The sequence below is a fragment of the Heteronotia binoei genome, chromosome 8 (genome assembly GCF_032191835.1).
Source record: "Heteronotia binoei isolate CCM8104 ecotype False Entrance Well chromosome 8, APGP_CSIRO_Hbin_v1, whole genome shotgun sequence".
NCBI classification, from domain to species: Eukaryota; Metazoa; Chordata; class Lepidosauria; order Squamata; family Gekkonidae; genus Heteronotia; species Heteronotia binoei.
In genome coordinates, this window is record NC_083230.1 from 119947104 (window position 1) to 119962479 (window position 15376).

General features: G+C 46.6%; 1 protein-coding gene across 2 annotated transcripts in view; it reads right to left on the reverse strand.

Moving 5' to 3' along the window:
• Positions 1–998: 998 nt before the first annotated feature.
• The window catches only part of LOC132575928 (glycoprotein endo-alpha-1,2-mannosidase-like), a 39201-nt gene continuing 24823 nt past the window's right edge, over positions 999–15376 (reverse strand). Inside the window, exons 2-5 of one of the 2 annotated variants that reach the window (XM_060244615.1) lie at positions 7843–8429; positions 5911–6020; positions 3630–3706; positions 999–2492 (exon numbers count right to left, since the gene is read on the reverse strand). In XM_060244615.1, the coding sequence (XP_060100598.1) occupies positions 1856–2492; positions 3630–3706; positions 5911–6020; positions 7843–8389 (1371 nt within the window). In that variant the 5' untranslated portion in view covers positions 8390–8429 and the 3' untranslated portion in view covers positions 999–1855. The remainder of the gene's footprint in view (positions 2493–3629; positions 3707–5910; positions 6021–7842; positions 8430–15376) is intronic. The other variant, XM_060244614.1, reaches the window with a different exon arrangement.

Here is a 15376-nt window from a genome sequence, read left to right on the forward strand (position 1 = left end):
TCTCTATGAGAAAAATGAACATGCTAGGAAGAAGTCTTAAGAACATCACATGAAGAATGATTTTGTTTCCAATTAACTGGGTTTTAAAAAAAAGCTATTTTAGCATAAACCAATCTGATTGAAAACTTTTGACATAAAACAGAACATACACTGAAGAAATGCAATGAACGAATAAGAACTGAACATGAAGAACCTTCCATATAAGTCACTGCCAACACACTCTGAGCCCCTGTGAGAGACTGTACTTTGAGCACGCACAGTGCTATCAGCATTTCTTTGACTTTGCTTCTGTCTCGTGCACATGCATATTCTACTCCCAGTATTTAGCATTTTCTTTTCAGATGGGAATGAACAGGAAGGAAGGACGCTTCTACCTTATTTTTTTAAAAACCTCTGCAGTTCTCTCATGACTGGCAATTCACATTGTTACAAAATAATATTTTTTTCTAAAAGAAAAAGTGAAATCTTATTAAGCATTCTTTTAAAAAATGCAAAGCAATTTTTCTTTTGTGAAGGTTATTTTTATCCTTAAGAGATATTACTCTTTCCCGTTTTGTGATAACTTCGTACAGTCCCAGGGCTAGGGTGGCCACTGCCAGATCGTCCCGCCCACCCGGGAAAGTCCCGCCCCTGCCCCCAAATTCCCGCCTCACGGGTTGGCTAACCCGGGACCAATCAAATCCCGGGTTCGCCAAAATCCCGCTCAGGCGGAGATCCTAGGCTTGCGGGGGAGAAGGCGGCCGGGCGCACCCTCGGAGCCAGGCGGGGATGGCTGGGCGGCTGCCGGCGAGAAGGCCGGCTGATCAAAGGGGGGGGGAGGCGGTGGCTTGACGTCACTGGAAGTGACGTCACTTCCTGTTTGCGGCGGCACGTGCTTCGCGTGCACACACACACATTCATTCCCCCCTCAAGGTGTCCCTGGCTGGCCTGCACATATTATGGCCACCCGGGCCAGGGCTCCATTCGTGCTCACAATAATATTGCTTATTATAACAAGCTGGGTGAGAGGTGAACAATTTATCAGAATACTAAACATTTCTTACTTAATTCATAGCAAAGTATTAACAGCTATGACTAACAATTTCACGTCACTCATCTTTTCTACCGTAAGATAAAGCAAATTATAAAGAAAAAATCTTTCAGCTTCTAGGAAAAATACAAAATATATGTACTTTGGGCAGAAAAGACTGGCCTTGTACAGTTTCCAGGCATTTCAATTATGTTTGAACAGGAAGTCTTAAGAGAGTCTGCAGTTTACCAAACACTGTTTCATGCACAACATATACATTGATCTTTAAGAAATGATGGCTGTAGACAGTTGATCACAGTTGTTCCAAGGCCCCTGACCTAAAGCACTGAAAGACTCATATATGCACAATAATCGGTTTTCATTTGTTTCCAGCTCACATACCGCACTAGGAGTGGCTGTTCTGGAAGTCTGCTTACTTTTTTGAAGAAGCTTCTTGGGGGATGCAGTTTTCTTGTTTTTTCCCCCTCAGAAATGGGGAAATTCTGAACCCCTGTTGCTTTCAGACCTACACAGTTGTTTGGGGGAAAGTCCAAGTTCCACATCGCTCTCCTTGAATTAACAATAAAATATTCTAGACAGGGAACTCGTACTAATCCGGAGTATTAATATAGCATTCAGCGCTTCAAATTTATTCTCAAGATGCTGTGTAAGAATCCAAGGAGCTAATATTGCTTGGCATTGTCACCTTTACTCCTTAAAAGCAAAACAGTTCTTTAATGAAGATACAGAATAGTGGACAAGTAAAAACTTTCATAACGTATGCGACACAGTGCGAAGTGTTCCTTAGGGAAGTGACTCAATTAAGAAAACAAACACAGTAGTATTTCACGTAAGCCACTGTTCTCTTTCCTGGCTGTATTTTTCAGACCACTTGCGAGTAAGCTCCAGATAAATATTTGGTTTATGTGGTTGATAGTCTAGATAAACGGTCTTTCCAGTCTTCTTTGGGACGGCTTTTTCAATCTGAGTCCCTTCGTGCCATTCGTTAAAAGAGGTGATGGAAATTATTTCAGGTCGTACTAGAAGTGCGGCACTGAATGCGGTCTCATAGTATTTCCCATTCACACGGTTCCGGGTGTTGTGATTGTTCCATGGCCGGATGCTGGTATCGATATAACCTGGGCCCACACTTGGAATAAACACTAGATTGTTCTTATCGCAAAAGGTTTTCAGACTGGGCCAGTTATGATGGCTTGAGCCGTAAGAGAAGCCATTTGTTGCAAAGTAGGTATAAATTCCATCAAAGCCGCTTCTGAGGATTTCGTGCTTATGTTTTTCTTCTACGAGAAGGGCAATGAATAAGCTATCATATGGTGTATTGCGTATACTCTGGGATCCTGATACCGTGAGCACGTTTGCCCACATTTCAGGGATGGTGATATAAGAATCATAAACATAAAACATAGGATAGGTTCTACCTGTACTAACTTTATGTCTATAAAAACCTGGATGATCTCCGTATCTATAAAACAAACAGACAAAAAAAAATCATAGTAAGCAATAGTTTTATGATGTCTCGAAAACCAAAAACCCCGAACTGATATACAATTGTCCTTGACAATGGAGGCCCAGAGAGCAGCCACTGCCAAATCTGCCTTTCTCCATCTTAGGCAGGTGAGGCAGATGGTTCCCTTCCTCAAGCACTGTGACATGGCAAACTGTGATCCATGCAATGGTCACCTCAAGTCTGGGCTACTGTAATGCCCTCTACATGGGGCTGCCCCCGTCTCAAACCCGGAAACTGCAGCTAGTGCAGAACGCAGCGGCTAGGCTGTTATTGGGGCTCCCCAAGTCGGAGCTCATACAGCAGAGCTGCGGGAACTGCACTGGCTGCCAATAGTATACCGGATTCGCTACAAGGTGCTACCGTAGTTATCGCCTTTAAAGCCCTATATGGCCGAGGACCTGTTTACCTTCGGGACCGTCTCTCCCCACAAGTTCCCCAGAGGGTACGTAGATCTGGGACGCAAAATCTTTTAGTGATCCCCAAGCCGATAGAGGCAAGATTAAAGTCCCACTAGAGAGCCTTCTCGATTGCTGCCCCCTACTGGTGGCATCAGTTGCTGGAAGAAGTTAGGGCCTTGCGGGACCTCGCCCTGTTCCTCCCTGTAAGACAATATTCCAGCTGGCCTTTAATTGATCTGGAAGGACTGAAATGGTAGTAGGGGAATGACATCTAATATACTGAACGCCATCTGCAATGAAACAACGTTAACTGATACTAGCGCCAGACTGTTTTAACGGTTTTATTTTTAACTTATAAGTAATGTGAATTGTTTTGATTTTACTGGTTATGAGCCACCTTGAGCCTCCTCCAGCGGGGAGGGCGGGATATAAATCCAATACCCCTAAACCTAACTTCAATAGTTTTTTCTGCATATGCGAATATTCAACATCCCAAGTTACATTCAACTCAAACCACGATTTCATCTCTTGCGTCAGATAATTAGCAGACTTCTCAAATCTCTTAAGACAAAACCGAAGCAAATCCATGAGGCTGTATCAATAGGAAATGTAGCTATTTGAGAGTTTCAAGCTTAACTGATAATGGCATAATGACCATCAGGCGTGTTGAAATCTTTCTTCAGAAACTGCTTACTTGTCTATGATGTACTTGACGTTGTTGTACATGCTGCGGTCGTCTCTGTCTTTGTAAGGCTCGATATGGAATGTGACCTGCAAAGTAAAAAAAATTGGACAGGTGGTTTTAAAAAAGTACATTACCAACTTAGTGGCACACAAGCTGAGGTCAGTACAACCTATTTTCTTCTCTTTGGATTAACAAAAATAAGCAAGGAATGCAACAGCACTAAATAACCAAGCGTGAGTTTACAGCTACTGGGAAGGGGGTGTTACTGTATAGTAACCTTGGGGATTTCTTCCAGAGTAAAACCAACACAGCCAGAGATTGCTTTAGACCTCTTTGTGTGGTTTTTTTTTTTTTTGGCTTGAGCCAGCTACTGCTGCCATCCGGGGATTATGCTGCTGGAGTCCCTTCCGGACCGCCTAGTGCGTGACAAGGATATTGCTCGCTGTTCAGCCAGGGACAAAATCCTCTCCAGAGTTTTGAACTGGGTGCGAAGGGGATGGCCCACGGGCCGGGTGGGCTCGAAGTTTGCAGCATTCGCGTCCCGTCGGGACGAAATGTCGGTGCATAAAGGCTGCTCGTTGTGCGGGAGTAGGGTGGTGGTGACCCTGCCCCTGCGGCGGAGTCCTCACCGCACTGCACGACGCCCACCCGGAAATCGTGCGGATGAAGGCCTTAGCCCACAGCTATGTCTGGTGTCCCGGGGTCAACGCCACCATTGAGTCTTGGGTTGCAGAGGGAATCCACGCACAACCCTTGGCTTCATCTGCACCTGGACTTCGCGGGGCCCTTCCAGGGACAGATATTTTTCCTCATAGTGGACTCCCACTCCAAGTGACTCGAGATAGTCCCTGCGGCATCCACCTCCTCCCAGGCCGCCACTGCTGTCCTCTGCAGTGTTTTCGCCACCCACGAGTTGCCGGACATCCTCGTCTCAGACAATGGGATGGCATTCACATTAGGGGAACTCCAGAAAGGATGGTGCGGTCCACCAAAGAGTCATTTCGCCGCATCATCTAAGGGGATTGGGAGGCCCGCCTCGCAGAGTACCTGCTGACCCAGCATACTATCCCCAGCACAGCCACTGGCTGCAGTCTGGCCGAACTCCTCATGGGCCGGCAACTCCTAGACCACATGCACCCAGATCGAGCCCAGACCTGCAAGAGGTGCCTGAAGCAGTCTGTGCCCCCAAGGGGTTTGATACGGGGAATTTTGTGTATGCAAGGGACTTTGGGACTGGTCCAGCATGGATTCCGGCCCCAGTCTCCAGGGTGTTAGGGTCGGTCACATATGAGGTTGTAACTGAGGGCGGGTTCACGATGTGGCATCACATCGACCAGTTGTGGTCATGGGAAGTGGCTGGGGACGAGATTGAGGGCTACGACACCCCACAGGACCTGCCTGCCACCTCAGCCCCTACAGCCGCCGAACCGGCAGCCACAGCAGAGGATCCGACCCCCAGCCTTCCGTCAGAGCTAGACGTCTGTGGGCTCTAAATCATCAGCTGGAATAATCCCCCCATCACCGGCCTCTCCGGCCACCTGAAACTACTGCTGCTGCACCGCTGGCCCGCTCTGGCGCCCAGGCGGTCGACGCGGGAGCACCGCAGGCCTGCTTACTTGAAGGACTATGTGTTGAGGCTTGCGAACTAGGGAGGAGGGATGTTATGTATGTGGACTCAAGTGAGAACTGAATTGGGTGTTCCTGCCTGGCTCATTGGAGCCTTATGAACATTTATATATGAACATATGAAGCTGCCTTATACTGAATCAGACCCTTGGTCCATCAAAGTCAGTATTGTCTACTCAGACTGGCAGCGGCTCTCCAGGGTCTCAGGCTAAGGTTTTTCTCACCTATTTGCCTGGACCCTTTTAGTTGGAGATGCCGGGGATTGAACCTGGGACCTTCTGCTTACCAAGCAGATGCTCTACCCCTGAGCCGCCGTCCCTCCCCTACAGAGCTTGGGGACTGAGGAACAAAGGGCAGGAGGATCCAAATCCCTGCTGCCCTTGCCCTCCTCCAATCACGGGTCCTCACTGGTTTGAATGGTCCAATAGTGTGCTTGCACTGGAACCCTGATGTGTATATATAGTTGACCCTGTTGGCCCCATTGCAGTCTTGGAGTGTAGGCTACCTTATGCTGTTCTTAATCAAGAGCTGATAATCACTTCCACCTTGCTCTTCCATGCACTGAACCCACTATATTATGTACACTAAAATCTACGTATCATCATTAAACTGCAAAACAAATACTGTTTATAGCCTGCCCCCAGTCTAAGTTCAGATACCATACCTTTAGCTTGTACTTGTGTGCAATATCCAAAATAGTAAGCACCAAGCCATCATTAGGTTCTCCATTCTCATCGTTCATACCAGGTGGATACCAAGAAAGAGCCAATACTCCTAATGGACAAAACACATATTTAATCAATAATAAGCTAATAATTAAGTGCCTACCCTCAGCAAAAAAGCCATTTCTGTTCTCGTACTGCAAAAGTGTTCATTGGTCCTTACATAATGTATTGGGCTAGCTTTATTGGCTTTTGGAAACGAGTCTGCAAACTGATGCATCAGGGGTGTCAAACATGCAGACCATGGGCTCGAACAGGCCTCCCGAGGCCTCCCATCACGCCTGCGAGCAAGTCTGCTTCCTTCTCCCTCTCTCTTGCTTCTTTCTGTGCCATAGCTTGCTTTGTGTCTCAATCGCACAGGAGCTGCAGAGCAAAGCCTCTATTTTCTCCACTGGCTGAGGCTCTTCTCTTGGGTGTGGGGGGAGACAGCTTGCTTTGATACTGACCACAATATTGCAAGACTGCTAATACTTTAAGCAAGTTTTGTCTTCGTTTTGAGAGCCAGTTTGGTGTAGCGGTTAAGTGTGCGGACTCTTTTCTGGGAGAATCAGGTTTGATTCCCCGCTCCTCCACTTGCACCTGCTGGAATGGCCTTGGGTTAGCCATAGCTTTCGTAGGAGTTGTCCTTGAAAGGGCAGCTGCTGTGAGAGCCCTCTCAGCCCCACCCACCTCACAGAGTGTCTGTTGTGGGGGGAGAAGATATAGGAGATTGTGAGTCGCTCTGAGACTCTGAGTGGAGGGCGGGATATACATCCAATATAATCTTATTTTTTAAATCTTTACTTGTGTTCGTGTCCTTTATAAAGTTTGTATCTCCACTACCTGGCATTACATTTTATGATACACATGGCCCAGCCTGCAAAGGTCTTAGTTATGTCAGATCCAGCCTCATGAATTACTTTTGACACCCTTGCTTCTACACCATTGATTAATGTATTGCTTGCTTCAGGACACGTCTCATTCTCATAGGTGACCTTTTTGGCCCAGGCATCACAATGTCGTATTTAGCTAGTTACCAGAGGAGAAGAATCTTGCAAGTCCCTTGGACTGCAAGAAGATCAAATCAGCCAGTCCTAAGGGGAATCAACCCAGACTGTTCCCTGGAAGGTCAGATGCTGAAGCTGAAACTCAAATACTTTGGCCACCCAATGAGAAAGGAGCACTCCCTGGAGAAGACTCTTGAGAGTCCCTTGGACTGCAAGAAGATCAAATCAGCCAGTCCTATGGGAAATCAACCCAGACTGTTCCCTGGAAGGTCAGATGCTGAAGCTGAAGCTCAAATCCTTTGGCCACTCAATGAGAAGGGAGCACTCGCTGGAGAAGACCCTGATGCTGGGAAAGACAGAAGGCCAAAGAAGAAGGGGATGGCAAAAGAGGAGATGGCTGGACAGTGTTACTGAAGGAACTAACATGAATTTGAGCAGACTTCGGAGGATGGTGGAAGACAGGAGGGTCTGGCGTGACATGGTTCATGGGGTCTCGGACTTGACTGTGTGACTGAACAACAACAGAGCTGGGAATAAATAAACCAATCATCCCTTAATTCTAATTATCTCTTAATTTTAATGCACAATTAGGGATATGACAGTTCTGGCAAGTAAATTCTAACAATATGAAAATTCAGTCCTTCACCTCCCCCGGATCCCCCACCATCTCCTTCACCTCCCCCGGATCCCCCACCATCTCCTTCACCTCCCCTGGATCTTCACCATCTCTTCAAGTGTTCTAACCTTAGCCTCAACTACCTTCCTTTCCGCATCCACCTCACTCCACTGACACCAATACCACAAAACTCTTGTCCCTGGGCACTAGGAAATGTCTGAAATCTAATAAATTAATGTTATCCTAGTTATAAAACAAAAATGCCGGTTTACCAACAGAAGCTGAGCTTATCTGCTTCATGTGAGATTCTATGACTGAAGGGTCTTTGGAGCTATAAGGCCCAAGTTCTGGATAGAAGCTTGATCCAATGTCTTCTGGAGGGCTGTGTCTTCCTTTTGGATAACCGCTTGCAATTTTGGGATCCCAGTGCGTCAGCAATGGATGATTCCAGTGAATATATTTCCCATCAAACTGTGGATTTCCAAACCAACTATAGTAAAACACGTGGAAATCATAATTAGGAGAAGGAAGGTTCTGTTCCAGTTTTCCTATTGGAACCACAGGAGTTTTCAAATTCATTGTTAAACCGTGCAAATTTTTGGTGTGTGCGATGCTATGTTCTTTGGCTCCGTTCTGCACACTGGACTTTTTTTTAACGTGTGTGGTTTGTTGTTGAAAGTCTGGTAAGAGGCCAAGACCAAACGGATCTCCAAATCCAGCACTTTCAGGTCTCAGAGTCTTTAAAGCCATCATTATGGAGCAAATAAATAAAATAAAAAGCAACAAAACGATGCACGTTCTCCTGCGAAATCTTGCCATGATGTCATGGTAGTTCAAGGCACGCGTAGGAGGCTTCTAGCTGCAGATGACCGGGGGGGGGGGGGGAGAAAGAACTTGTCAGATTTTTAAAATCTCACACACACACAATTAAAAATATGAGAAAATAAAAGCTCATCATTCCACTTGTAACATCCTTGCAATTTCTTGTATATTTTGGTAGCCTTTCAAATCACTTGGGGTTTTTGGCCACTGTGTGACACAGAGTGTTGAACTGGAAGGGCCATTGGCCTGATCCAAAATAGCTTCTCTTATGTTCTTATGGCCCTGCTGGTGGACATCTTGAGGGCACCTGTGTTTTGACCACTGAGTGACACAGAGTGTTGGACTGCATGGGCCATTGGCCTGATCCAAAATGGCTTCTCTTATGTTCTTATGGCCCTGCTGGTGGACATCTTGAGGGCACCTGTATTTTGGCCACTGTGTGACACAGAGTGTTGGACTGGATGGGTCATTGGCCTGATCAGGCCAATGGCCCATGCAGTCCAACACTCTGTGTCACATAAGAACATAAGAAAAGCCATGTTGGATCAGGCTAATGGCCCATCCAGTCCAACACTCTGTGTCACATAAGAACATAAGAGAAGCCATGTTGGATCAGGCCAATGACCCATCCAGTCCAACACTTCGTATCACATAAGAATATAAGAGAAGCCATGTTGGATCAGGCCAATGGCCCATCCAATCCAACACTCTGTGTCACATAAGAACTTAAGAGAAGCCATGTTGGATCAGGCCAATGACCCATCCAGTCCAATACTCTGTGTCACATAAGAACATAAGAGAAGCCATGTTGGATCAGGCCAATAGCCCATCCAGTCCAACACTCTGTGTCACATAAGAACATGAGAAGCCATGTTGGATCAGGCTAATGACCCATCCAGTCCAACACTCTGTGTCACACAGTGGCCAAAAAAACCAAGAGCCATCAGGAGGTCCATCAGTGGGGCCAAGATACTAGAAGCCCTCCCACTGTGCCCCCTCAAGCTCCAAGAATACAGAGCATCACTGCCTTAGACAGAGAGTTCCAACAATACGCTGTGGCTAATAGCCACTAATGGTCCTCTGCTCCATGTGGCTCTTGAGCCACAGTTTGGCCACCCTTGGACTAAGATACCGGAATGACAGTTTTTGTGCATGTCCAGACAATAATTTTACATTTCATTTTGACCAGTTTCACAATAGCCATGTTTATCATTTGGACAACTACAATATGCTAAGAGGCTTACGGGCAACCTAAAAATAATAATGATAAAACCCTGATTGTGGCATAAGCTTCTGGACTACAGCCCACTTGTTAATTCAAAGCTCCACCATGACTTCTAAGTCAATGGCCAGGAAAAAGCAAGGCCACTAAAACAGGGGTGTCAAACATGCAGCCCGAGGGCCGAATAAGCCCCCCCCCCAAGCAACTGACTCTTGTCTGCTTCCTTCTCCCTCTCTCTTGCTTCCTTCTTAGCTTTCTTTACCATGGCTTCCTCAATCTCACAGGAGCTACAGAGCAAAACCTCTGTTTTCTCCATTGGCTGAGGCTCCTCCCCCTCCTGGTCCCCTGGAGAAAGAAGGAAAAAGCCAGAGCTTCCTTGGCCCAGTTCTCTGGATCCCATGGGAGAAATACAAAGAAAGTAACTTTAAGACCAACAAGTGCTAATGTTTTAAGCATGTTTAATATTTTTTTTTAAAAAAATCTTTAGTCGTGTTTGCATCCCTTAAAAAGTTTATATCCCTGATACCTAATATTAAATAGGTACACACACGGCTGGGCCCGTTATGGTGCAGCCCGGCCCAACAAGGCCTCATTTACGTCAGATCCGACCCTCATAACAAATGAGTTTGACACCCCTGCGCTAAAACAATGTGCTTTACTAATAATATCTCTTTTTTTAAAAAGTGAAAAGTTTCTTCTCCTTTGCTTACTTTGACATTCCTTTATGTGTCAAACTGTTAAAGTCACCCATGTTCAACAGGAGAAGTTTGTGCTAGGGTTTTTGGAACCCCAGATGGTATGAGGTTTATCTGCAAAGGACCCTGATGGCGTTAAGAAGATTTAACATCAATGTACAGGAAATAAAAGGACCATCAGAGACTTTTGCACACAAAAACAATGTTTCTCTAACTTATTAACTTATAAGACAGCAAACGTAGCCATCTTAGGAGTGTTAAAAAGGGCTTGCTGGACAGATTACCCATCCGGGGGGCACTGAATGCATGCAGTTACAAATTAACTCTGTAACAACAATAAATTTATTACTGTTATTATTACTATTTGCTTATTATATTCTGCCCAGTCCAGAGAGCCAGTTTGGTGTAGTGGTTAAGTGTGCAGACTCTTATCTGGGAGAACCGGGTTTGATTCCCCACTCCTCCACTTGCACCTGCTGGCATGGCCTTGGGTTAGCCATAGCTCTTGTAGGAGTTGTCCTTGAAAGGGCAGCTGCTGTGAGAGCCCTCTCAGCCCCACCCACCTCACAGGGTGTCTGTTGTGGGGGAGGAAGATAAAGGAGAGTGTGAGCCGCTCTGAGACTCTGAGATTTGGAGTGGAGGGCGGGATATAAATCCAATATCATCTTCTCCCATAGGGGCTCAGAGCAGAGTACAACATAAATAATAAAATCACCATAAAATCACAACAGCATGACAATAAAAACCAATTACAATATTCAGTACAACAGGATGATCCAGCAGGGCAGTATAATAAGATGGTGTAGCAGGACAGTACAGCCAATCACCGCAGTAGGATAGTACAGTAGGGGAGGCCAACCAATCTAATGGATAGATGCCCGCTGCCTCACCTGAAAACCTGGCGGAACAGCTCTGTTTTACTGGCCCTACGAAAGGCAAACAAGTCAGGTAAGGCCCGGATCTCCATAGGGAGCTGATTCCACCAGGTTGGGGGCCAGGACCAAGAAGGATCTGGCCCTGGTAGAGGCAAAACGGACATCTCTTGGGCCGGGGACAGTCAGCCTACCTTGGGAGGCTGAACGAAGCGACCTCCAGGGCATATACAGGAAGAGACGGCCCCCTGCAGGTATCCTGGTCCCAGGCAACGTGAGGCTTTAAAAGTCAAGACTTAACACCTTGAAACAGATCCAGCACTCCATAGGCAGCCAGTGCAGGCCGCGGAGCACCGGCCATATGCTCACCCGTACAAATGACAAAACTAGCAACATGACCAAAGTTCACCAAGGCTGCTGACATTATGCCTGACTTAGCACCTAATAAACACAGTAAAGTTCAAGCCACCTTCCAGGAAACTTCCGTGGTGCAGGTGTTCGAGTGACAAACTAGAACCCAGGCTGAAACCTCCACGTAACAAAAAAAAGGAACAGGTTTTTCAATACAAGTATGAAACCAAGAAAGGGGGCCAAAGTAGATACAAAATCTGTTTGGTGCATGCCTCAGATTCAGTGGGAGTTCACAGGAGCGCAGCTTTTTGAGAGTTCCACCTCCTTGTGCATTGAATACTATGTGCAGCTGCATAACAATCCCTGGATGAACTCCACTACCTGTTTTTCTACAAAACGACCGCTGATTTGGTGAATACCTTACTCAGAAGACATTAAAACACCCATGGTCTATGCTCACTCAAACATGAAGCTTACAGGCTGACCAGATGTCTTCTCTTAGCCTAACCCAGGGGTGGCCAAACTTGCTTAACGTAAGAGCCACATCAATGTCAGATGTTTGAGAGCTGCAAGACAAGAACATCAGAGGTTTGAGAGCCACAAGACAAGAGGGAGGGAGGGAATTAGGAAGAGAAATGGATGTGGGAGGGAGAGGTGGAAAGAAAGCAACTTTTAACTTGAAATGCATTCTCCAAGCCACCACCTGGTTTAGCTTGGAGAAGCGATTTAAAGAGAGAAATGCCTTCTCCAAGCCAGCTGACAGGCAGTGGTTTCAAGAGCATAAGAACGTAAGAGAAGCCATGTTGGATCAGGCCAATGGCCCATCCAGTCCAACACTCTGTGTCACACAGTGGCCAAAAAATTTTATATAATATACACACACACACACTGTGGCTAATAGCCACTGATGGACCTCTGCTCCATATTTTTATCTAAACCCCTCTTGAAGGTGGCTATGCTTGTGGCCGCCACCACCTCCTGTGGCAGTGAATTCCACATGTTAATCACCCTTTGGGTGAAGAAGTACTTCCTTTTATCCGTTTTAACCTGTCTGCTCAGCAATTTCATCGAATGCCCACGAGTTCTCGTATTGTGAGAAAGGGAGAAAAGTACTTCTTTCTCTACTTTCTCCATCCCATGCATTATCTTGTAAACCTCTATCATGTCACTCCGCTGTCGACGTTTCTCCAAGCTAAAGAGTCCCAAGCGTTTCAATCTTTCTTCATAGGGAGAAGAAACATAGGGAGAAGAGCAACACAAAATGTGTGTTGCTAACCACAATTTAGCCATCCCTGGCCTAACCTATGCCATGGGATGGGGCAAAGTGTGGGAGGCGGTGCTTAAACCCCAAGTTCCCTGGAGAATGTGGGAGGAAAACACAACCTATGGCTTAGATGTTAGGGTTGCCAGGTCTGACTCAAGAAATATCTGGGGACTTTGGGGGTGAAGTCTTTGGGGGTAGAGCCAGGAGCAAGGTTGTGACAAACAGGATTGAACTTAAAATGTACTGGGTTCAAAGCATGAGGACGCCCAAGAGATAGTGAATCCAGCTCTTTATTCACTGATTCAGCATAGTGAGATAGGAATAGAACTGTCTGGCGGGACCAATAGCCCTGCTTATATGCATGCAAACCTCCACACCCAAAAACCCATTACCATTGTTGGAATAATTAAGGCCAAAGGTCTGGCTCATTCAGAAAAGCCCCAAATGTATATATATATTACACATATTATTGATATATGTTAGAACTTTTGCTTTATATTGCTAATAGGGAGTTTGGCTCTGATCTGGGAAAAAGTGTAGTTGCCTGGACAACTGCAAAGGTGAAAAGTTTATGCAAGGGAGAGTTTGCTAGGGTGGGAAGCGTTATCTATCTAGCTGGGCAGAAGAGGCCCTAGCAAATTAAGCAAAATGAGGTAATGTGCTCAGTACCTGTCTGTGCTTTCATGTAAGGAAGGGAGGGGGAAATGTTTTCTTTTGCGCTCGGGAGTCAGAATGTGAGTCCTTTTGGCCGGTTTTTGGCCTCAGGAAGAGAAAGGAGGGGGGGTTGTTTTTTTTCTTTGCGTTGGTAATGTTTTAAAAACCAGCAGCTTATGTTAACAAGACGGAGAGAGAGAAAAGGACTCAGCTGAGCCTGAAATCTTTCTCCCCATTTGCAAATGCTGCTTCTTCTTCTTTTTCTTACAACTAAATCTTTGGACTTCTGAGCAAATGTCTCTGACTGGTGATTGTTAAGAGGTCGAGGGCCCCCTGGCCTCCAAAACCGGTTAACAATTTCTGGTGTCAGAAGTGGGATGTAAAAGAAGCCCTATTGGGCCGGGCCCCTGAGTCTGTTGGAATTGGGGTGAGCATGCTGCCTCTGCAATCCCAGAAGGGCGCCCTGGCCATTTTTTTTGGCTGTCTGGCATTGCTGGTTGTAGTATGGCACCCCTTTTCCAAGAACCCACCACTAGAGACGCTCAGTCCAAGGTTGAAGACGGCCCCAGGACATCCTGATACACTGAGTGAGTATTTTTGGAACAGCAACTCTGTTAGATATTGCTTGGGAGGAGATAAGTGTGTTAAAGACTGGATGGTGTGTGTGTGAGAGTCCTTTTGGTAATGGGATGGTAAAATAAGACGTCTAAGGTAAAGAGGAATGAGGATTGGGGTTTTGAGTCCCCTGAAAATAAGACGTCTAAGGATAAAGGAAATGGGAATTCGGTTGGGGACGCCCAGACTTTGGAGAGGCCAGAGTCAGGAATTCCTCGAGATAGTCCATCGGAAAGACTACTCTCCAATTGGGGTTTGAGGCCCCTGAGTGAATGGTTTGATTATGAATTATTGTATGGCTGTATTTTGATATTGGGCCACTTAAGGTGGCCACAAAATAGGGTTCCTGTAAAACAACACAGGCATATGAGATTCATCGTTTATATTTGGAACAGGAGCCTAGCCCCAGGGTGGGAAAGGAAGCTCCGTACATTTTGCTGTGAATAGCCTTCATTAGACGGCTATTGCTCCCCAGCCTCCTTAAGGTGGCCTGGGAGAAACCTGAACAAAAACAATCAGAAAATGTCTTCATTTGACCCTTTAGAAAATATATAAACCCATCTGCTCCCGTGCAAGGAGAGGAGGGAAAGGAAAAAAAGGAGGGGGAGAAGGACGAAGTGGCTGTGGCTGCCCACCCCCCTCTCCTGTAGGCGAGATAGTGGCCACCTTAGGTGGGAAAGCAGAGTCGTCTCCCCTCTTACAAAGAGGCGGAGATTGAAAAGAGTTGAAAATTATTTTTTCTACACAAGGAGAGAGAGAGCCCCGGTGTCATGGGTGCTGGGGACCCTGTAGAGGAAGTTGAGCCTGCAGCAGAAACTGTGCCCCTGCCACCTGCACCAGTGCCCCTGCCTCCTGCTGGAGAAGATCCCAGCCCCCCTGCCTCGCCCTCTCAGGTGGCGCGTGTGCGTGACCGCCTCCGTCAGGACCTCAGGGATCGGAGGAGGGCGGCACGCTCACAAGCAAGACGTTCCCTGAGCCCTGAGTTTTGAGAGGATTCTGGCCCTTCTAAGAGCAAGGATGCTTGAGTTGCAACAGGATCCTGGCTGCCTCTCTGAGCCAGCAATTAGCCCAAATGGGCAACAGCCAGCAGAGGGCTATATAGCTGTAGGCTTTGGGAGGAGGCTTTGTGGAAGCAACTAGTCATCTACCTGATGTCCTAGCATCCACTTCGGCTTTTGACTTTGGAGCTCCTGACCTTGGCTTGACTTCTGGACCCCCTGACTACGGCTTCTGAACCTCTGACCTACGATACCTGGACAACGATTTGGCTTTGGCACCTTGGACACTCTTGCTCACCGGTTACAGACCTTG